Here is a 22,941-nt window from a genome sequence, read left to right on the forward strand (position 1 = left end):
ACTTAGAAAAAACACAAAGCTCCCGAATGCTGGCTTCTTCACTTGCAAACAAACACCTAACAGGACGTTTGTGCACAGACCTTCCTGGACAGAAGTTCACCTGAAGAACGTCTGTGTTCAGGAACATCAGCGTGTTTGACTGCAAGTGAAGAAGAAAGTGTACAGGATCTTTGTGTTTTATTACTGTTGGTCCTTGGTCTTCTCCGACACACCTGTCGATTTACAGGTGTGCAAAGGGTGTGCTCCTAGGAGGTACTTAAAACATGTTTGTCAGCACGCAACACTCTCAGGTGAGAAATGCTGAACAGTGTAGTCTTAACACAATTCTCCTCTGAAACACAGGAGTGTCACACGTGCACTCAGACACACACACTCTTCCAGATCAGTTTTCAATTCAACAAGCTTTATTGGCCGGAAATATACAGTAAATATTGCTATAGCATAAATAAATAACAAAACAGAGATGATAACAAACGGCAATAATAATAATCTTTCTTTGTACAGTAAAACTTTACACATCGCCCTGCGGTTTCACAAGACGTGAGAGTGAGACCGCCAGAGAGACTCCAGAACCTGAGACTGTTAGACAGGGCAGAGCAGGACTAGGACCAGCAGAGCAGGGTTAGGACCAGCAGAGCAGGGTTAAGACCAGCAGAGCAGGCCTCGGACCAACAGAGCAGGGTTAGGACCAGCAGAGCAGGCCTCGGACCAGCAGAGCAGGGTTAGGACCAGCAGAGCAGGGTTAGGACCAGCAGAGCAGGCCTCGGACCAGCAGAGCAGGGTTAGGACCAGCAGAGCAGGCCTCGGACCAGCAGAGCAGGGTTAGGACCAGCAGAGCAGGGTTAGGACCAGCAGAGCAGGCCTCGGACCAGCAGAGCAGGGTTAGGACCAGCAGAGCAGGGCTAGGACCAGCAGAGCAGGGCTAGGACCAGCAGAGCAGGGTTAGGACCAGCAGAGCAGGGTTAGGACCAGCAGAGCAGGGCTAGGACCAGCAGAGCAGGACTGATCCAGGGCAGCACTGGTCTAGATCATCCACTGGTCCTGGTCCTGGTGGGCTCCCTCCATCCCCACCTGAGACAGACAGAGAGACGGAGAGAGAGACAGACAGAGAGAGAGAGAGACAGACAGACAGAGAGAGAGACAGAGAGACAGACAGAGAATCAGCGGAGGGTTGTGCTGGAATGAAACTCCACACGCGTCACACGCAGCCCGGCTGAACTCTGACCTCGTTGATTTCTCCGTCGTCAGGCGACTCGTTGTAGTCGTTCATCTCGTCCATGTCCTGCATGTCCTCCTCATCCTCAGAGTCTTCCTCGCTGTCTTCCTCGTCTTCATCATCCTCCTCTTCCTCCTCATCAAATGTCGGCTATGTGTACAATACGCGCACGCGCACACACACACGCGCGCGCACACACACACACACACACACACACGGGTCATTGAGAGAAAACATCTTTCAGGCTAACCCTGCTTCTAGAAGGATGGATCAACTCTACAGACGCGCGTGGCCGGGGCGTTCTGAACACACACACCCTCTGAACACACACACACCCTCTGAACACACACCCCCCCTCTGAACACACACACCCTCTGAACACACACACCCCCTCTGAACACACACACACCCTCTGAACACACACACACCCTCTGAACACACACACACCCTCTGAACACACACACACCCTCTGAACACACACACCCTCTGAACACACACACCCCCTCTGAACACACACACCCCCTCTGAACACACACACCCTCTGAACACACACACCCTCTGAACACACACACACCCTCTGAACACACACACACCCTCTGAACACACACACACCCTCTGAACACACACACACCCTCTGACCGAACACACACACACCCTCTGAACACACACACACACCCTCTGAACACACACACAAACCCTCTGAACACACACACCCTCTGAACACACACACCCCCTCTGAACACACACACCCTCTGAACACACACACACCCTCTGAACACACACACACCCTCAGAACACACACACACCCTCTGACCGAACACACACACACCCTCTGAACACACACACACCCTCTGAACACACACACACCCTCTGAACACACACACACACCCTCTGAACACACACACACCCTCTGAACACACACACCCTCTGAACACACACACACCCTCCGAACACACACACACACCCTCCGAACACACACACACACCCTCTGAACACACACACACCCTCTGAATACACACACACACACCCTCTGAACACACATCTTCTGAACACACACATCCTCTGAACACGCACACCCTCTGAACACACACACCCTCTGAACACACACACCCTCTGAACACACACATCTTCTGAACACACACATCTTCTGAACACATACATCCTCTGAACACACACACCCTCTGAACACACACACACCCTCTGCACACACACACCCTCTGAAAACACACACACCCTCTGAACACACACATCCTCTGAACACACACAGCCTCTGAACACACACACACCCTCTGAACACACACACCCTCTGGCCTCTGAACACAAACACCGGCTGCAACAAACAACTATTTTAATTGTCGATTAGTCACCAATTATTGAAACGATTAGCAATTGCATGAATATAAAATGGCTCTTATGGTATATTTAGCCATCAGCTTTTAAATCTAGCAAGACAAGAAAGAACAAACTTCATTCAAAAATGTCTCTTTTAATTATTACCCTTCTGCTGATAGTACAAGTATAAAACTATAAATAAATTATAAAAAATATATATTGTCTGTGCGGTTTGTATAAACTATAAATAAATCTTTGTCCATTGTTTTGAACAAGGACTGGCATAAAGTTCTGTAAACCAAGGCACATTAAATAACATTAAATAAAGGTAAACCAAGGCACATTAAATAACATTAAATAAAGGTAAGGCATAGCGCCCTCGCTAGGCAGGGCATGGGAGTCTAGCTCCACTCTGGCTCCTGGGTGGACAGAACGCTGGTTCTGATGCTTCCCTCTTGGGCCCCAGCTTACCTGCTCTGGCTCTGACCCCTCACTGTTACCTTGTCTGCACCACTCTGTGTGAAAAGGAGTGAGCCTGCTTTAGGATTCAGGGCTTTGAGACCTACACCTGTCTGGCTCAGCATCATGAGAGGGACGTGGTCACATGGTCACATCATGAACATCAAAAACCATCACGTACCTCGAAGATTGGCTTCCCGATCGGCATCAAGTTGTTGTCTTTCTCGGCTATGCTCTGCAGCTGTAGGACAAAATACACATGACCCATAGAGCTGATCAAGACAACAGTAATAATATGACCCATAGAGATGACCAAGACAACAGTAATAATATGACCCATAGAGCTGATCAAGACAACAGTAATAATATGACCCATAGAGCTGATTAAGACATTAGTAATAATATGACCAATAGAGCTGACCAAGACAACAGTAATAATATGACCCATAGAGCTGACCAAGACAACAGTAATAATATGACCCATAGAGCTGATCAAGACATCAGTAATAATATGACCCATAGAGCTGACCAAGACAACAGTAATAACCTAACCAGGACATGAGTAATAACATAACCAAGACATCAGTAATAACCTAACCAGGACATGAGTAATAACATAACCAAGACATCAGTAATAACATAACCAAGACATCAGTAATAACATAACCAAGACATCAGTAATAACATAACCAGGACATGAGTAATAACATAACCAAGACATCAGTAATAACATAACCAAGACATCAGTAATAACATAACCAAGACATCAGTAATAACATAACCAAGGTATGAGTAATAGCCTAACCAGGACATGAGTAATAATATAACCAAGACATCAGTAATAACATAACCAAGACATCAGTAATAGCCTAACCAGGACATGAGTAATAGCATGGCCCAGCATCAGTGTGTGTGTTGTGGTCAGCGGAGGCTACCCAGGTCTGATGCTGCTGCTCCTGCTGGTGCAGCTCGGTCTCGTCCACGCAGGGTCGGTCCAGGTTGAACCACAGAGACTCCGTCATCCGCGGGAACAGGGACGGGAACAGCGTGGACATCTCGGACTGAGGGACACAAACCAAACAAAGAACTCAGAGAACAGGGTTTCCTTTATATACATTTAGACATGTAACTCTGAGTATAGAGTTACCGTTATATACATTCAGACATGTAACTGAGTATAGGGTTACCGTTATATACATTCAGACATGTCACTCTGAGTATACAGTTACCGTTATATACATTCAGACATGTAACTCGGGGTAACCATTGCATGGTGAATGTCTGTACAGTGTGTGTAGAGTGCGGTGTGATAGATGAGTGATGTTATGCAATGTGTGCAGGGTTTTTCCTGCATAGAGGATTTTTGGCGCCCCCCAAAGAGATTTTAGCCAGAGCCAAAGGAAAATCACCAGTGCCAAAATGCTAACAATTTAGAATAAAATAGCAATTCAAATCCTCTCCGAATGTGTTTGATAGCTTGTTTCAAGTGCAGCCCATCCCTCTTTCTTGCATTGTTGTGGTTTGGAACACTAGTAATCGAGATAGTGATAACCTGTCTATTAATTATCTTAAACATTTTGTCTTCATATCCATTTTGTGTCATTTCGGGAAATGGAAAGGCCTATATACTAGGGCTGGGTATAAAAAATCGCTTCATTGATTCTTAATCAAATGATTCAGAATCGATTCATGAATCCCAAAATCAATCTTTTATTTAATGAATGAATGAATAAATGAAGGAATTAATAGTTCATTAATTCATTCAATGATTCATTCATTCATTCATTTTTGGAAATCAGTATCGATACCCAGCCGTAGTATTGATGTGTTGCATAACTTGGCAGTCATGTAATTAAGGTTACAGCAAAACAAAAAAGAAGAAGCTGTTTTTGTGGCGTGTGGACCCGGTCCTGATGGACTGCAGTCTCCTGCCAGAGGGGAGTGGGTCAAAGAGACGATGACCAGGATGGGAGGGGTCAACCACCAACTTTCTGGCCTGTTTTAGGGACCTGGAGGCATGCAGGTCCTGTAGGGATGGCGGTCTACAGCCAATCAACCTCTCAATGAGCAACTACTTTAGTTTGCAATGTTGTTACACTTTTTCAGAATAGTTTATTTGTTTATTTATTTTATTTAAAAGAATTGACAATGCACATTAATCAACATATCAGTTTCCACATCAATGTAAATGTACCAGTTAGCTAGTAGACCAGTTGTTTAATTAATTTTCAAAATCACTATCAGGTAGGCTACTGGGGGCAATGCACACCAGATCTGTCCCAGACGTGAGGCAAACATGCGCAAAAAGAACAGGCCTATATGTGTTACATGGAGCTGCACTTACAGCCTGCTTACTGCTAATTCTGCTTCAGATGAATGAAGCAACCCCATTCTCCTGCTGTGTGTTATTATCTGCAGTCTGTCCTGTTCTGTTACAGCACTCTCTCCACCATCATCAACAAGACACCAAATAATACAAAATATAAATAGGGGGGGGGGGGTACGAGGTTAAGGTTAGTTCTACTACTTAACCACTTAAATGGTTCTTGGATTTTGCCCATTTCTTTGCTTGCAACTTGTTTACGCGGGGGTCAGAGGAACCCAGGTGACCCTGATGTAGGGAGAACATGGAGTCGGGGTCACCCAGAGTCAGACATATCTGGACGATTGGTATTCACACGCTGCACATCATCCAAGTGCCACCCCCCCCCTAGAGGAAACACTGGACTCCTGTGTAAAATCCCAGAACTACCATCTCTGCCTGGATAGTTGGCGTTCCTATCACTGTTAGCTAACGTTAGCGTTAAATTACTCTAGGTTAGACCCAGCTAGCGTAGCTTTATCAGTTCTGCTAGCTGAAGAGCTAGCTGATAGCTGCGTGCACAACAGATATATCGCAGATATGATTTATCCCTTTTAACAAAAAAAACATGAGAACCGTACAAACCGTACAAATGTTGATATCCAGAGAAATTGCTACACGTAGCGAATTCAAAACGTTCAAAACAATTTCAAAAACGTACCGCCGGAAACAGGTGGTCACCCGTAAACAATCCCCAGTCTAGCGTCACAAGGGTTCCGCTTTCTTGTTTTTCAACTTCCGGGTGCAATACCGCAACCCACTGGTCTGGAGTGTTGGCTAAAAAGCTAACCCCTCACACAGTCATAACATAACCAGGTCAGCCTGGCTTATGTGTGTTAGCTGGCTTGTTTCTGTGCGGGACTGGCAGGACAGTAATGTCTGATAAATAAAGATGGGTCTTGTCACCTGGACACATCAGTTCCAATGCTTCCAATGGTAATCCAGCACAATGAGAGCGGGAAAGCCAGTTAGCTCATGGGCTCACAACAACTAGCAGCAGCTTCCATAACATTAATGGTAGCAGTCAGTGGCTAAAGCAGTTACACTGAAGATTCCGGTAATGTTAGCTATTTTGCTGCAATGGGTTCAACTTTTGTTTCTGGATAAAGGTCAAGACTTGCTGTTTTGCACTTCCCTTTAGGTGGTGAATAAGTAGACCCAGGACACAGTGGGTTATTTGGACATCTACTAGGATCTTGATATTATATTGATATGAAGATATGAAAGTAAAGTATTTGCCCTTAGAAGTAAATTGTAATTAAAATGGTTCTTAGCTAAGTAACCTAAGTGTAGGCAGACTTGAAAGGTCAATTTTAATAATATCATGAATGAACAATTGTAAACATAGTACTCAACAGAATAGGTAATCAGAATCAGAATACACTTTATTGTCTCACAATGTGAGAAATTTGTCTTGGGCACACATGCTGTAGTACAGTCAACACACAGTTGTTAGTGAGGAGCCACAGCACCAACAAATAACAATAAATATGCGATAAAAACAATAAACACATCATAGAGCAGAAGATGCATATCACTTGGAGTCCCTACTGTCTCAGCCTGCTCGCTATTTATCACTTGAGGATTTTTACTGAGACAGGGATAAATGACTTGTGAAACCGGTTTACCCTGCACCGGGGGACTCTAAACCTCCTCCCAGAGGGTAGGAGCTCATACTCCTCATGCAGTACATGAGATGGGTCAGCGACTATCTTACAGGCCAGTCTTTGGGTGACCTGTTCGTAGATAGATTGTAGTGTCGGATAATCTCTAACTCCTATGACCTTCCATGCAGTCTGCATCAATCTAAGCAGCTTGGATTTTAGTTGCACAGAAAGATTCCCGAACCAAGCCGTGATGCCGTATCTCACAAGACTCTCTACAACTGCCCGGTAGAAGACAATCATGTACTTTTGGTCAACACCATGCACTCTGAGGCGTCGCAGAAAATGTAGTCTCTGCTGTAGCCTCCTACAGAGACTGTCTACATGGGTACTCCAGCATAGTGAATTGTCAATAAAGACACTGAGATATTTAAATGAGGAGACCTGTGAGATGGTTTTATCATGGATAACCACAGGCCTGTGGTCACCCACTCCCTTGTGGTCAAACACCAAGGGAGTGGGTGACCACAGGCCTGTGGTTATACTGAAGTCTTGATTGAAACTTTTCCTAAATGCTTTATTAAACATACAGACATGCACATTAAAAGTAGCCATAAGTTGTTGTTATTTTGCATGTGCTCTCAGGACATGTTGTGGTTGTGACCATCTTTGTAAAGAAGAGAGGCATGTAATGCACATGTATACAGTAGTACAGAGTCAGTTGTCTATTGTATAGACAAGGTGTTCAATTGCTCAAGTGTTGTCAGGTGTTGGTTCGAGTGTTCGAGTGTACAGTGGTGCATAGTCAGTTGTCTATTGTATAGACAAGGTGCAAGGTGTCACGTGTTCACTTGTTGGTCCAGAGGGTGGCATGTGTGCCATTGTTATAATTAGAGTGAGGGCCTATGTATAGTACAACCAGAGTACTATAAACAACTGACTCTGCACCACTGTACACTCAAACCAACACCTGACAACACTTGAACAATTGAACACCTCGTCTATACAATAGACAATTGACTCTGCACTACTGTACACTATCACTTGAATCAACACCTGACAACACTTGAGCAATTGAACACCTTGTCTATACAATAGAGAACTTACTCTGCACTACTGTATACTACTGTACAGTATACTTGACATGTTATGTAATTGCACTGCCTGTATCATGGACACAGTCACAGCCATCCATGATCAGATACTGCTGTCTGGCCATGTCCTGTCCGGGTGGGGCTTGCACATGAAGACCATCTTTGGGGGGGCTGGACATCAGCGTTGCACAGCAGCCGACACCTGACTGGTGTTGCATCACGGTGTTCTCTGGCCTCAACCACACCAGGCATCCCAGCATCAAAGCTGCAACAGAACAGAAGGGGGATAGTGCATTAAAATATTGGCCAAAAAAATATTGGCCAAAAATAACATTTATATAAAGCCTTTTTTGTGTCACGTAGACATACAGTACATTTAATCTGCATAATAACATGATATGGTGGTGAATAAAAACAGTGGTCAGAGCAGATTCCTGGTGCCACAGCACAGGTGGTGTTGTAGTCCTATCCCCAACTGAAAATATTTAGTGATTAGTCAACCCATTGCTAAATCACAAACTACTAAGATATCCCATATATATGTATATATATATACATATATACAAATGCTGGGTTTTGAAGCCTCGGCGCTACCAATAAATAACTTATTTAGATGCGTTCTGTCCGAGTGAAATTATTTTTCTTCTTCTGTGGTGGTGGTGGTGCTTTGAAGCTTCAACCCAGCATTTGTTAAAATAGACACTTTTCCTTAGGTAAGTGAAGTTTCATGTTTATCTGACACTTGTAAATATGAGCGCCTCTCCTATCTAGGCCGACACCGATTTATTTTTACGGCAAAGTGAATGGACCAGCAAAGGACTGTTGTCTGGCATGAGCGAACGGAATACGACAACGGGACTGAGAAGGGCTACATTTCAACCAGACATTCCAGTGAAACCAGGTAGTCAAAATAACTTACCTGATATAAAATGGGCACCACAAACGCGTAGTACGCTTAATAATGGCGATTTTGTCTGTCTTCCTCTGCTACTGTTTCAAGAATGCGCGCATACTTGTGCTGACTAGGCTGTAAAAGGGTCTATAATTAACAAATATGACCCACGCTCGTTACATAACTTCTACAACATCCAGTGACAAAATATGTCATGGTACCTTGGTATGTCCACACCAAGGATTGAACTCACAATCTTCGCAGCGATAGGCAGCGCACTATCCACTCGACCACTGCTGACCTGGGAAATCTGTCTTTTTGTTTTGATGTTCTGGGACCACTGCCTCTTGTGGTAGCAACAGAACTGCAGGTCAACAACGCCAACAGAGACAGAAGGAGCGACAAAAAGGATTCCCTCTTCTTGGGGTGTCGGCTTACAGCCAACACACAAAAAAGAAAGAACTAAAACTAATCTCCTCAGATTCTATATGTAATCTTGTTGACATTAAATACTCAAGAAGGAGTTTCCAACAAATATCCCCATAATATTTCTGTAGAACAGTACTGCTGTGGTAGCCAGCACACTGTTCTTTACCATGGCCTGCCGGGGAGTCAAACAAGCTAACAAGCTAGTGAGGAGATGTGCTGTGGCAGATGGGGAGCACTTTCAGCCACAGACTCATCCCACCCAGGTGCAAAACAGTGCTATCTATCTATCTATCTATCTATCTATCTATCTATCTATCTATCTATCTATCTATCTATCTATCTATCTATCTATCTATCTATCTATCTATCCATCTATCTGTTTGTCTCTCCGTCTGTCTGTCTATCCATCCATCCGTCCATCTATCAAGTCCCTCACCAATCTTACATAGAGCATTCTGTATGACTTCATATAGCCGCTATAGGTTCAGATTTCCAGATGCATTAGAGAAACTCTGTGTCACAGACTCACAGACTGTGTGTGTGTGTGTGTGTGTGTGTGTGTGTGTGTGTGTGTGTGTGTCCAGGGCTGCTAGGGAATCCTCTACTGTAGGCTACTGTACTCTGAGAGATAAGCGTTTATGTTCTCATAATGATCTGCTGGCTCTTAACCGTGAACCAGAGTCCTTTTCCATGTCTGCTGATTTACCATAACACTTCAGATCACATGAGGCTGGATTCATGATGTGTGTGTGTGTGTGTGTGTGTGTTTGTGTGTGTGTAAGGCTGGAACCATGATGTGTGTAGAGACCTTGACCTCTGAGTCAGCTACTTTAAAATGCTCAAGAATTTGCACAAAGAACATCACATCGAACAAATGCAGGGTGATTTTCAACACACTAATATGAAGTAGTAGTAGGGAGAAGAAGCCTTGGTTCTGGAGCCTAGTGGCCCATAGGGCAGGAGCCTATCTCCTGATTCCTTAGTGTGAGGCAGCTTGATGTACAAGTCCGCTCCCTGGACATGACGCTAGTATGTCACAGGGACTCGCCCCCAATCCAACCCTTGATGCTGAGTGCCAAGCAGGGAGGCATCGGGTGCCATTTTTATAGTCTTTGGTATGACTCGGCCGGGGATCAAACCCCCAACCTCCCAGTCTCAGGGTGGACCATGGATGTATTAATAGAACCAAGGGGCCAAGAAGCGATTTACTTCCTGAAACATTTTGATCAGCGCCATCTTGCCGAATCGACCCCTTTTGACATGCGCAGTTGTTCTTTTCTCAGACCCCGCCGCGTTCACGAACAGTTTGCACGTTCCTGTGGATTTCCAATGCGCATTCACAGCTCTCCCCCGCTCTGTTAGTGTCTGAATTAGCATTAAGAACTAGCTTGCGTAAAATACTGATTCTGTCAAATATATCATTTAGAACAATTATTTCTTTATCCAGGCATCTTAGTTTTACCAGTTTCATTATAGCGGAGCAGGTTATATTTGCTCGTATGTGGTATTTTATCTGTTCATAACTTCGCGATGGTACAGCCAGGCTACAGAGCTCCAGAACCACCTATGCCAAGCTGAGCTGCATCACATTGTGGCCAGCCCAGAGAGCTCCTGTTGCGGGTACAAGCACAGGGCTAATAGCTCAGTTTGTGGTGCTATTTTCCATTCGCTGAGTACGGTTATGATAATAATAATATTAAGAAGAAGAAGAATGAATACGTTATAGATATGGGTTTGTGTTAGGATTCATCAAGGACTAAACTATTAATCTATTAGTATTCATTAATATTATTCATCAAACTCCCCTATTAGCCGCGTTCCTGTACCGCAACAGGAGCACTCTGTTCCGGCCGCTCCTCTGCTATGGCTACGGTTTCTGGAGCTCTGTAGCCTAGCTGTACGATCGTGAACTTGTGAACAAAATAAATACCACTTACGAGCAAATATAACCTGCTCCGCTATAATGAAACTGGTAAAACTAAGATGCCTGCATAAAGAAATAATTTTTCGAAACTATATTGTGGTGGCTGGATTCGGTTGACCTATGACGTTTGGACACTCACAAAATACTATTATAACACTTCAGATTGAATTCGCCAGTACCACAGGGTTCTCCTCGTAGAAGTCAACACAACCACACAACCTTGTCAAATGAGGACGAGAAATACAACAGAATAGAATAAAAGAACTTACTTTAATACCTTACAGTTTGCAGCAAAAGGGACGGTTACACAGAAACATAAGTGTGTCTGAGCAAGCGCGCCGAGCGAATGTCGGGACGCCCTATATATATGCTAGGCTAGGCTATGCTATGCTATGCTATTCCACACCGCGTGACTACATGTGTGAGTAACTGATTGGTTGAAACTTTTATCTAATGCTTGTCCTATGAGCTTACTACTTTCGTTTTCCATTCGGCCGATGTGATTAAGGTGTTCTCTGTTAAGTTACATTTTCTGCAACTTTAACAGGCTCTCCATTGTGAGGATGTGTGTCCTTGGCAGTCAACTTATCTGCTACTGGAACACAGATAATAACTATGTGTTAAACAAACTGCTGACATTCAGTATTGAAGCATAACTAGGCCTAAATAGACAGGCCTTGTGTTTAAACAACTATAATAGCACTTTATCAAAAATACCTTTCACATTTCCCCCCTTTGATCCATAATATGGATCACTCTACTGTTAACATTACTGGTGAATGATGCTAAGCTAAGCTATCAGAATGGGGAATAACAGAGTACTTGAAAACACATCTAAATAGCCCAGTGACTTTAAAACAGAGTATAAAACATAATAGAACATAGTTACTGTACTGTAACTAGTACAATCATAAAACAGTTTAAAATGTCAGGAATGGCATGAGCCTTTAATAGTGAAATTTACAACAGTATTATTGCTTTTTGGGTTGACCCTATTGGTCAGTTACTCAGCTTCTTGGTGGTTTGGTCTTCAGGACTCCAAGAGTCCTCTCCGGTGCTCAACCTTTAGGTGACTGCCAGCTGGTCTGTCACTGTAGGGAGGTGTTTGTAGCTTGCCTAGCAGGGGCCACGGCTCTCGTGTCTACCCGAGTTAGGAGGTCCCAGTGTGGGGTGTATGTTGGTTATCAGTGTCTGGAAATGTGTGTATGTGCTCAGATCTTGCCTGTTTACTGGTGAATCACTCCAGGGTTAGCCTCATGGTATTTCTGGAGGTCCCAAGCCTTCTGCTGGGCTGGGGACAGGGAGGCTTCTTCATCCTGCAGCAGGACCATCTCGATGGCGTCTGCTCCCAGGGTGGCTCGGGTTGCTTTGGTGATGAAACACTTGCAGATAGGGATGCCACAGAACACTAGTATTCCAATTAGAACCAGGACACTCACGATCATGTAGACTGCTTTCCCCGCCCAGCCAGAGAAGAACTCGGTCAGCCAATGCAGATCTCCTCCGGTGGGGGCAACCTGGCTCAAAACTTGTTCAATCATGGTGGCGCTATGTTTGAGATAGTTAGTGACATTGTCTTTGGCGTCTGGGATAAAGAAGCAACAACTTATGCCTAACATTTTGCATACTCCACCTTCCCTGGCGGTGATTAGGTCGAGGGCTTCACGGTTCTCCAGGAGAGCTTCCCTCATGGCGGATACTTCGGCTGTCAGTTGGGACATGGCTGAATTGATGTCTCGGGTGGCATTGGCTAGACACTCGTCATCCCAGGCGAGGCGGTTGATTTTCTCGAGGCTCCAAACGGCCGGGATAGATGCAGTGAAGCCGAATGACGCAGCGACCCCTAGACCCGCCTCTTCGTCTTGAGAGGTCCAGGGATTGCGAAAATTAAGATTGGGGTGTTGGGATTGTGGGCCTACCTCACGTTTGTCTCGGTGTCCGACGGCAGTGGTGGAGAGTTCTGGGCCAGTTGGATTGGCTGGATGGATGTTACTTTTGGGTGTCAGGAGTCCTGGGTAGCAGCATCCCCTCCAGGTTCCTGCTGGTCCTAGGGTGTATCTGTGTCTTTCTCCACAAACCCACCCATACGCCAGCATGCTTTTAGGAGTGGATATAAGTCCCCAAGGACAGGTTACATTGTGTGTGACATTCCGATAGGTTACCGTGCAGTTGTGGTTGTGGGCGTCGACATGGACGTTGGTGGCACACTGAGACCATCCCAACAGTGGTGCTTTGGGGTCGTGTTGGCAGAGACACACTGGTGCGTTTTTTCGGATCACTCGGCGGCGTCTCCGGACGTCGGATGTTGGCTCGTTCTGGTGCTGACAGGTTACTGGAGGTGGGCTGGTTGCGTTGTTCCTGATCATTTGGTCAATTGAGAGAACACTTAGAATGTCAAACGGTGTAGTGCAATTACCAGTGTTGTTGAAGTTCACATCTTTGCTGCTGATGCCCTCGAAGGAGTCCGTCCTGACTCCCTCGTGGCACACCCAGCAGGGTCCGTTGTGGACTTGACTGATGAGGACAGCTCGGGCGCAGGCCATGTTTCCTCCGCAGCGGCGAAGGGCGCTCCTGGCCTCCTGAGTGGGTCCATGGTGGTCTGTACCTACTAGGGGATCATGATTACTGGAGAGAAATTCGGCCTCCTCCTCTCCGTTTGTCACCTGTATGTTTACGCTGTTTTTCCCTGCTTGTGCGGCCTGATTGATTTTCTCGATGGCAGTGGTGGGTCGAGGTCTTACTATGAGTTGGAATCGCTCCATGGGGTCTTCTCCCCATATGTCTACCCCCGCCTGATAGTCCCCTCCATCGCCCAGGCTTGGGGTCAGGGTCCAGGTAACGCAATTATCCGTCTGGCCGATCTCTCCTCTCGTAGACCCGCCTCGGAATTTTACCTGCGGAACATCTGCATAGTGCATGCCTCTCCGGTAGGATTGGCTACATTCTCGGGACCCTACTCCGTTGATCGCCCCAGTTGACCGGAACACATCACACATATTGTTGCATGGTTCTACACAGAGGTACACGGGGAACGCCCTCCCATAGTAAGAGTACCAGTATCCGCAAATGTTAATTTCACACTCCCTCCCCTCCTCACAATGGAACGTTTGTCTGGCCTCGGCACCGGTGCTGAGGAATGACAGAGCGGTAAATAGTATGACGGTGGCAACGATGAGCTTACTTTCATTCATATTGGGCTAGGTGGGCGGGTGGCTTTCGCTCTCTCTGGGGTCTCCTAGGTGGTGGGGTCGGGTCCTCCTCTTCTGGGACCTCTGGGTCCGCGGGCTCTGGGACTGGTTGTTCGTCCTTGACAGGGGAAAAACTGGGAACAGAAGGAATGTCAGTTTGTGGGGTGTCGGGTCCCCCCTTTGTGGGTGACTCTGGCTCACACGATGGGAAGTCTCTGGTGGTTTCCTCTGGGATGTCTTCCCCTCTCCAACACTTCACATGTGCTGTGTGTACCCAGGTTGGTCTCTCGTTCACTCGGATGGCTGTTGGAGTGGTGAGGATGACCTCGTATGGGCCTCTCCACCTGGGATCGGTCCACTTAGTGCGGCCGAACGCTCGGATGAGCACAAAGGATCCTGGGCTGATGGGGTTGTTTGGTTCTGGTGCTGGGTCGTATGCCTGGGCTGTGAGAGTGGATCTGATGACAGAGAATTGTTTAGACAGACATACAGCGAATTCACATGCATTGGGTGGTGGTACCAGGTCCGCTGGTGGGTCCGCTCCTGTGTATGGGGGACGGCCAAACATGCATTCAAAAAGTGTTAGAGGTGTCCCTGACCTTGGCGTGGTTCTCATGGACAGCAGAGCGAGGGGCAGGCACTTGACCCAATTCTGACCGGTTTCAGACATGAGTTTGGCGAGCCTGCTCTTGAGGGTTCCATTGGATCTTTCTACCTGTCCTGCCGACTGTGGGTGATAGCTACAGTGTGTTTTGAGCTCTATTCCCAACAGTTGTGTGGCGTGTGCCAGTATCTCACTGACGAACGGGCTGCCGTTGTCTGAGGAGATTTTCTTGGGTAAGCCAAATGTGGGGAACCAACCTCTGCACAGTGCCTCAGCCACTCCTCGTGCTGTCTCCCGTTTCATTGGGTAAGCCTCCACCCACTTACTGTACATGTCCACGACCACCAACGCCACGTTCTTGCCGGCTACAGAAGTAAGGTGCACAAAATCAAGCATTAGATGAGCTCCTACACCCTGGGCTAGACCCCCATGGTGTCCTGGTGTGTTTTTGAGGCCCCTAGATACATTGTATCGGGCACATGTGATGCAACATTGACACATTTTCTCTGCTGTTTGTGTGATGCTTGGGCAGTACCAAGATCGGGTAAGGATCTGACTAATCCCCCCTTTGCTCACGTGACCACTTCCGTGAGCAACATGACAGTAATATGTGTAATGTTTTCTCGGCATGCACGGTCTACCGTCTGCTGCCCTCCAGATACCGTCTGTTTTCGTGCAGCCCTCTTCCTCCCATAGGGAGGCTTCCACAGGGCCCAGATCAGTCCTGTACATTCTCCTAAGCACACTCGATCCTGCAGCCACCAAACAGTCCTGTCCCTCAACTGGATCCTCCTCCGTCAGCTCCTCTGGTTCCTGCGAGAGAAAGCAAGTGTCACAATTGGAGAGAGAGTTAAGGTTGGCTGCCAGGTGGTAACCAGCCGCTCGCTTGGCCTCCTCATCGGCCCGCTGGTTGCCCTTTGATGCTGTGTCTGTTGCATTGGTGTGTGCCATGACCTTGACTACCGCCAGCTTCGAGGGTAGCAGCATAGCTGCGAGTAGGCCGTCAATCAGTTCCCTATTCTTGATGTTGGTGCCTGCTGATGTTTTGTAACCCCTTTTGGCCCATAGGGCGCCGAAACTGTGTCCCACTGCCCATGCGTACTTGCTATCGGTGTAAATGGTGACCTTGTTACCACGTGATGCCTCACACGCCTGGGTGAGGGCCCACAACTCTGCCTGTTGTGCCGACCACCCGTCCTGTAGCCTGCCACTGGTCACTACCTCTGTGTCGGAAACAACTGCAAAACCCACATGTTTATGACCTGTATTGGGATCGATGGAAGCAGAACCATCACAGTAAAGTGCACGCGTGCCCTCCAAGGGCACGTCCTTCAAATCTGCCCTTGGTTTGCACTCTTCGTCCACTCGTACCACGCAGTCGTGCTCCACCTCCGCCAGGTCGACATCTGGGAGAAGGGTTGCAGGGTTAAGTGTGGTACAGCGGACAACTGACACGTTGGACTGACTCAAGAGAGAACTTTCGTACCGCTGAACACGGGCAGTACTAAGACAGCCTTGCTCCGAAGAGTTAAGGATCACCGCCACTGCATGCGGGGCTTACAGTATCCTACAACCGGAGCACACTTTACCAGAGCGATGTCGCACGCCACCACGGCCCTCGTGCACCCAGGGAGCCCCAGCTCGACAGCAGAGAACGCCTGTGAGAAGTAAGCGATTGGTCGGTGTCTTCCCCCATATCCCTGGGTCAGCACACACCTCACATGCTTACCACTCCCATCGACGAACAGGTCGTACTGCTTGGTGGGGTCCTGGTACCCAAGGCACGGTGCGGTGGTGAGCGCGGACCTCAGCTCCTCCCAAGCCGACTCCATCTCCAGGCTCCAAATCACCTTTTCTCCTGGTTTAAGGGAGAGAAACGGGGTGCGCAGTGTTTTGTCTAACCTGCTGCATTCGGGAATGAAGGTGCGACAATAGCCTACCATTCCAAGGAAAGAGAGAACTTCCTTCTTGGTCCATGGTCTTTTCATGGCCAGGATCGCTGTGACCCGGCTTGGTGTGATACGCTTACCTTCGGCCGTGAGTGTGTGGCCCAAGAACGTGACCTGTTGTGTCACAAGCTGGGCTTTCTTCCTGGATGCCTTGTGGCCTCCCGCCACCAGCAGGCGTAGGAGCCTCTCGGTCCCTTCCAGACAGCCTTCTCTGGTGGGACAAGCAAGAAGTATGTCATCAACATACTGAATGAGCACCCCACCAGCCGGTGGGACATACTCACGAAGGTCGTTGGATAGGACAGCGTTGTAAATTGTGGGGGAATTCGTCCATCCCTGGGGACAGCGTGTCCAGGTGTAGCATCGACCGTTGAAAGTGAATGCGAACCAGTGCTGTGATTTGGGGTTGACTGGCACAGAAAAGAAAGCATTTGCAAGATCCACAACAGTGTACCATTTGCAGTCAGGTGTTAGAGGTTCAAAGATTGTGTTAGGGTCTGGTACCAATGGAGCGAGTTTCAAACATACCTCATTCACGGCCCTGAGATCCTGCACAAACCTCAACTCTGGTGGCTGACCTGCTTCCCGGTGCTTTTTTACTGGGAAGATGGGTGTGTTAACAGGGCTTCCTTGTGGCATGTCTATAATCACCCCTGCTTTTAACAGCTCTTCCAGCACCGGCCTTACCCCTTCTTCTGCCTCTTTTGAGATGGGGTACTGCTTTACCTGAACTCCGGGCGCCTGGGCCCCTCCGTCTCTGTTGGATACCACCACTGGGGTGGCTGACCTAACTTTCCCTACATCATACTTCCCTGATGCCCAGATGCAGTGGGGTAGCCTGGCTAACATGTCCCCTACATCGGCTGGTTCCTCCTCGGTCATCAGGTACTGTGGATCAAAAATTGCCATTACATCTCGGGTCATGGTCAACATCATGGGTTCAAACATTTTCAATCTATATACAAGTTCACCATACATCAATAGGGAGGTTACCTCACCGAACTGAGTGTAACCCTCCTTTTCATGTTTACCCATGCTCCACAGCCACTCACATGCCCCTGTGAAGCCTCCTAGGCTAACCCATGCATCCGTCCGCCCTTTGGTGAGAGAAACATGGGGCACCCCCTCCTGGACGGCGGGCACATAGTCGTGTGCCTCGGCGTCTCCTAGGGTGACTCCCGCTGTGGTGATAGAGTTGCTGAAATAGATGCTGTTAATCCTGCCTGTGCCTAGCTGGGGACCTGCTCCATCTACATCCCTTACCCATTCTTCAACTTCCTCTTTGCTTGCTGTAACCTGCATAGTAACATGGGGTGTTTGTACAGTGCAGATAGGTGGTTCTACAGTCATGTTCTCCCTAAAATCATTAGCCATATGTGCCAGTAAGTCCCCGTCCTCCTCCGCTAACTCCAGGACAAGGGCAAACCGGTCCTGTTCATCTAGCATGAGCCTGAACTCTGTCTGTGTCTGGGTGTGGTATGTGCGCTTTGACTCCGGCATCTGTAACTACTAAATTTAGGTTGAGTTTACACATGATGTCCCTGGCTAGCAAATTCATGGGACACCCTTTGCTAAACATAAATGAATGCTCAAAATCCATTGATGCTGAATCAGTGTGAAACGTGCATTTTATTGGTACAGTGAGTGGTTCAGTTGTGGAGGCCCCAGACGCGCTTCTAGTGGTTCTGGTATCTCCCGACAGTGTGGGTCTGAAATTACATTGGTTAGCACATAACACAGAAGTGGTAGCACCGGAGTCAACAAGAAACATTATGTCCTGACCTTCGATTGTCAAAAGAACAGTGGGCAATCGTCTGTGTGCTCCCTCCATCATAATGTATACTCCCTCAGTGTGTGTGTCAGTGTTAGATGTACCTTCAGCCTTGTCGGAAAAGGGAGGAACGGTCGAGTCGTGCCAATCATCAAAGACTCCCTCCCTGGCCTCCTCGCCCCATCATGCAAGGTCATTGCGGTTGGCTGGTCTCCAGGTGCCTCCTGATCCTCCGGTTCCTTGGTTCTGCCTTGGACAGTCCTGGTTGTACTGTAACACATCGCCATGAACCTGGAAGGGGCCTCTCCCTGCTCTACCTGGGTCTCCTTCGCGGTTCTGGTGCCTCCTCCTCCACTCCTTCTGCTGCTCCGTCTCTGGATATGGGCAGTCCCGAACCATGTGGCCTTCCTCCTTACAGTTGAAGCACCTCATTGGTCCGTACTGGTCTCTCGGTGGCCCGCTCCTGGTCCGCTCCTTCCACTGCACCGTTGGCTGCCGGCGTGGCTCCCTGGGCGGGTCGGGTCGATCGAGCCCGTGGAGCCTGGCATGAGCATCAGACATAACCAGAGTTAGTGCAGTGTTCAGACTTGCCTTGGTTTTGGCCTCCTTCTTTTTCTCCTGCTCGACAGCCTCGGCATCCTTCGCGTTCTGCTGCTTCTCGGCGTGTCTGGCGTGGATGATGAGGTCGTTGGCGGTGGGGTTGTCGTCATAGCCAATCCAGGTCTGGGTCACCCGCTGTGAGAGGGCGGGCTTCATCCCCTTTAGGGCCATGCCCACGAGCGTGGATCCATACCCCTCCATGTGGTCGTTCATACGGAAGTGATCAGCGATGCTCTTCTTCAGCCTCTCGATGTAGGTCGTCACTGGCTCCTCGGCTTCCTGTACACAATTGGTTACCTTGGTGGGGTCTCTGCTGACGGGCCAGAGGAGAACCAGGTTCTGGCGGAGGTCCCTCAGGAGCTGGTGCATTTGGTAGTTGGCCGCGCTGGTTCCTGGGGCTTCGACCCAGTTGGTGCCTGGCTGTACGACCTGGAACACCCGGCGGTTCAGCCGGTCCCACAGCTCCCCTGGTCCAGCGGTTTTGTAGAGGATGCGCACGAGGTCCTGGATAGTGAGGAGGCAATCACTAGAAAGTCTGGTTAGTTGTCTGGCATACCCTTCAGAGTCAGTCTTTAGTGGGGGTAGTTGAAGTATCATGTCATGAATGTCACTGGGAGTCATGGATCGGTGGACGAGACTCATGGTTCCATTAGCATTGGGTAGCTCGATCATCGGGAACTGGCCGTCCTCCTCCTCCATGGCTGACACGGATGCTCCGAACCCGGTGTCGGAGTCTTCAGGGCCGCCGCAGGCACCCCCTGGGTAGGGTGTGGACGCGGCCTGTGGGGCCCTTGGGGCGGGTGTCTGTGGCGCTGGAGAGAGGTTACGAGATGTCATTAATTTGTTAAAATTGTCCTCAGATAGTTTACTTTTTTTCGTGTAGTCGGTGATGAGTTTGATGGCTGCCTCATTGGTGGACATTGATGGCGGCCCCAATTGTAGTGGTGCCCCGGCCTGGTACGCCCCTTGCTGGTAGGCGGGTGGAGGTGGCTGTTGTGGAGGTGGCTGTGGCTGCAGCGGGGCTGGTGCCTGGACGGAGAGAGAGAGATTGGGGTAGAGAGGGGGCACTGGTGCTGGTGGCTGTTGTGGCTGTTGTGGAGGTGGCTGCAGCGGGGCTGGTGCGGGGAACGGGCTGTATTCATCGTCTCTGCGAGCCTGATCAGTTAGAAACAACGGAACCGTGTCTCCCCCCTGGCTGGAAAACAGTGTTAATTCACCTCCCTTTTGACGGTTCTTAGCCTCTGTTTCCCAGAGACCGAGAACCGCACAAACATCGCTCTCTAACTTACGTTTTTTCCTTTCCTTCTCTGTCATCTCTTCCACTTTATCCTTCACGCCTTTTATCACACACATTGCAAATGTACCGTTAGCGGGCCAGCCTACCTTATCGAGGTTGCGGAGGCCGACCACGCTACGGACGCCTTGTGTGTCTCGCATGTAGGCATAACATTTGCTCTCGGTACAGTAATCACCGAGAGTTTTACCTAGATTTGAACCCATGTTTCAAACACCTTAGGTCTCTAATGCACACAACACAACAGTCACTTCAATCACACTTCTTTAATAATAGTGGTAATAGTAATAGTAATAGTAGTAGAACAGTAGTAGTAGAAGAATAGTACCTTTAATCAGAATGGGGAATGTACTTTATGTGGAACAGCAACACTGTTTAATATCGGAGTCGTTATGGTTCTATTTCGCACCGCTCGGATAAAACACTTCACACAGTCAATGAATTTGAAAACCCAACCAAAAGAATAATTCTTCAACAACTAAAATGTTAAACACAGGCGTAGCACTTCTCTGTGAGCCTAACCGGTGTTTAGGTGTGGGAATTCTTGGTCTATGGACGGACTATGTAGTTATAATGTAGCTAGCATTAAAACCTCACCGTGGCAACCAATGTATGTATGTGGACCTTAATAATCTCTTTATATCCTATGCCGTACGTCACAAGCGTAGCCCTAGGTATATACTCTCATTAAAAAGGAATTTTTTACTCTGTGAACAATTGGTGTACGTTTGGAACTTACTATAATGTCAGAAAAGCAAATCCTCCAGTTGTGTGTTGGTTGTCCTTCTATCAAGGGATTCCAGGCCCCTGCCCCTCTGAGCGACCCTGCGTCTGCCTTCCAACCTCGTCCGTCGACGGCTTGGCTATGAAGTGGATGCGTGAAGGGTGATCAGTCCAACGGAAGCTCACTCAGACGGGCAGATCAGCTGGGATCCCACTTCTGACACCAGTGAAATGTGGTGGCTGGATTCGGTTGACCTAGGACGTTTGGACACTCACAAAATACTATTATAACACTTCAGATTGAATTCGCCAGTACCACAGGGTTCTCCTCGTAGAAGTCAACACAACCACACAACCTTGTCAAATGAGGACGAGAAATACAACAGAATAGAATAAAAGAACTTACTTTAATACCTTACAGTTTGCAGCAAAAGGGACGGTTACACAGAAACATAAGTGTGTCTGAGCAAGCGCGCCGACCGAATGTCGGGATGCCCTATATATATGCTAGGCTAGGCTAGGCTATGCTATGCTATGCTATGCTATTCCACACCGCGTGACTACATGTGTGAGTACCTGATTGGTTGAAACTTTTATCTAATGCTTGTCCTATGAGCTTACTACTTTCGTTTTCCATTCGGCCGATGTGATTAAGGTGTTCTGTTAAGTTACATTTTCTGCAACTTTAACAGGCTCTCCATTGTGAGGATGTGTGTCCTTGGCAGTCAACTTATCTGCTACTGGAACACAGATAATAACTATGTGTTAAACAAACTGCTGACATTCAGTATTGAAGCATAACTAGGCCTAAATAGACAGGCCTTGTGTTTAAACAACTATAATAGCACTTTATCAAAAATACCTTTCACAATATATATGACAGAATTGTGATTTGATGGCATGTACTTAACAATGCTAATCAGGGTTGCCAGATTGGTGTGATGTTTTCCAGCCCAGTGCTCAAAATCCGCCCAATGTGATAAAAAACCGCCCAAATATTATAGTAGCTATATATAGCAGTGCATGCTAAGAAAAATGCCTTTCAGTTGAAATACCGAAAATAATAATAACTCATGTGGTAAACTGCAACACACGCCTACACACAGTCTACGAGAGAGAGAAAGATGCTTAATCCCATCAAATAGTCAAAATGATATAATGCAGGTGTAGCCAGTAGAGGGAGGCAGCAAATTATAATAACACATGAGAAGCATGGCTATATCATGAATATAGGAACGGCGATGTTGCGGTCATAGACAAGAGAGCAACTCAAGATAACAAGATGACAAGCTAGATAACAAGCTTTAGTGGTGACAAGAAACCGCTAGAGAACGTGACAAGTGGACTAGGCTACACAACTTCCAATGGTAGGCCTATATAACCACCTGTATAACCACCCATGAATAGCCTGCCTGCTCGCCTACAATAACCGAGTCAGGAGTGTGACACTCAGGCAGGCAAGCAGGCAGAGACACAATGCATCACTCAATGATGCGACAT

General features: G+C 47.6%; 1 protein-coding gene across 1 annotated transcript; it reads right to left on the minus strand.

The window, feature by feature from the left end:
* Positions 1-426: 426 nt before the first annotated feature.
* On the minus strand, positions 427-6,034 carry anapc15 (anaphase promoting complex subunit 15). The gene is made up of 5 exons (XM_084445925.1): positions 5,955-6,034; positions 3,943-4,068; positions 3,189-3,248; positions 1,226-1,366; positions 427-1,071 (listed from the first exon to the last, which is right to left on the minus strand). Exons 2-5 carry the CDS (start codon positions 4,060-4,062, stop codon positions 1,024-1,026), a joined length of 369 nt encoding a protein of 122 aa, XP_084302051.1. The 5' UTR covers positions 4,063-4,068; positions 5,955-6,034; the 3' UTR covers positions 427-1,023.
* Positions 6,035-22,941: the final 16,907 nt, after the last annotated feature.

The sequence above is a fragment of the Borostomias antarcticus genome, assembly GCF_949987555.1.
Source record: "Borostomias antarcticus genome assembly, chromosome: 1".
Lineage (NCBI taxonomy): Eukaryota > Metazoa > Chordata > Actinopteri > Stomiiformes > Stomiidae > Borostomias > Borostomias antarcticus.

Excerpts from the sequence above, each read along its gene's own strand:
- anapc15 (XM_084445925.1), bottom strand. The coding sequence starts at position 4,062 with ATGTCCACGCTGTTCCCGTCCCTGTTCCCGCGGATGACGGAGTCTCTG. Across the intron at positions 3,249-3,942 it reads AGCAGCAGCATCAGACCTGG|CTGCAGAGCATAGCCGAGAA; the intron begins GTAGCCTCCGCT and ends TTTGTCCTACAG. Across the intron at positions 1,072-1,225 it reads ACGACGGAGAAATCAACGAG|GTGGGGATGGAGGGAGCCCA; the intron begins GTCAGAGTTCAG and ends TGTCTGTCTCAG.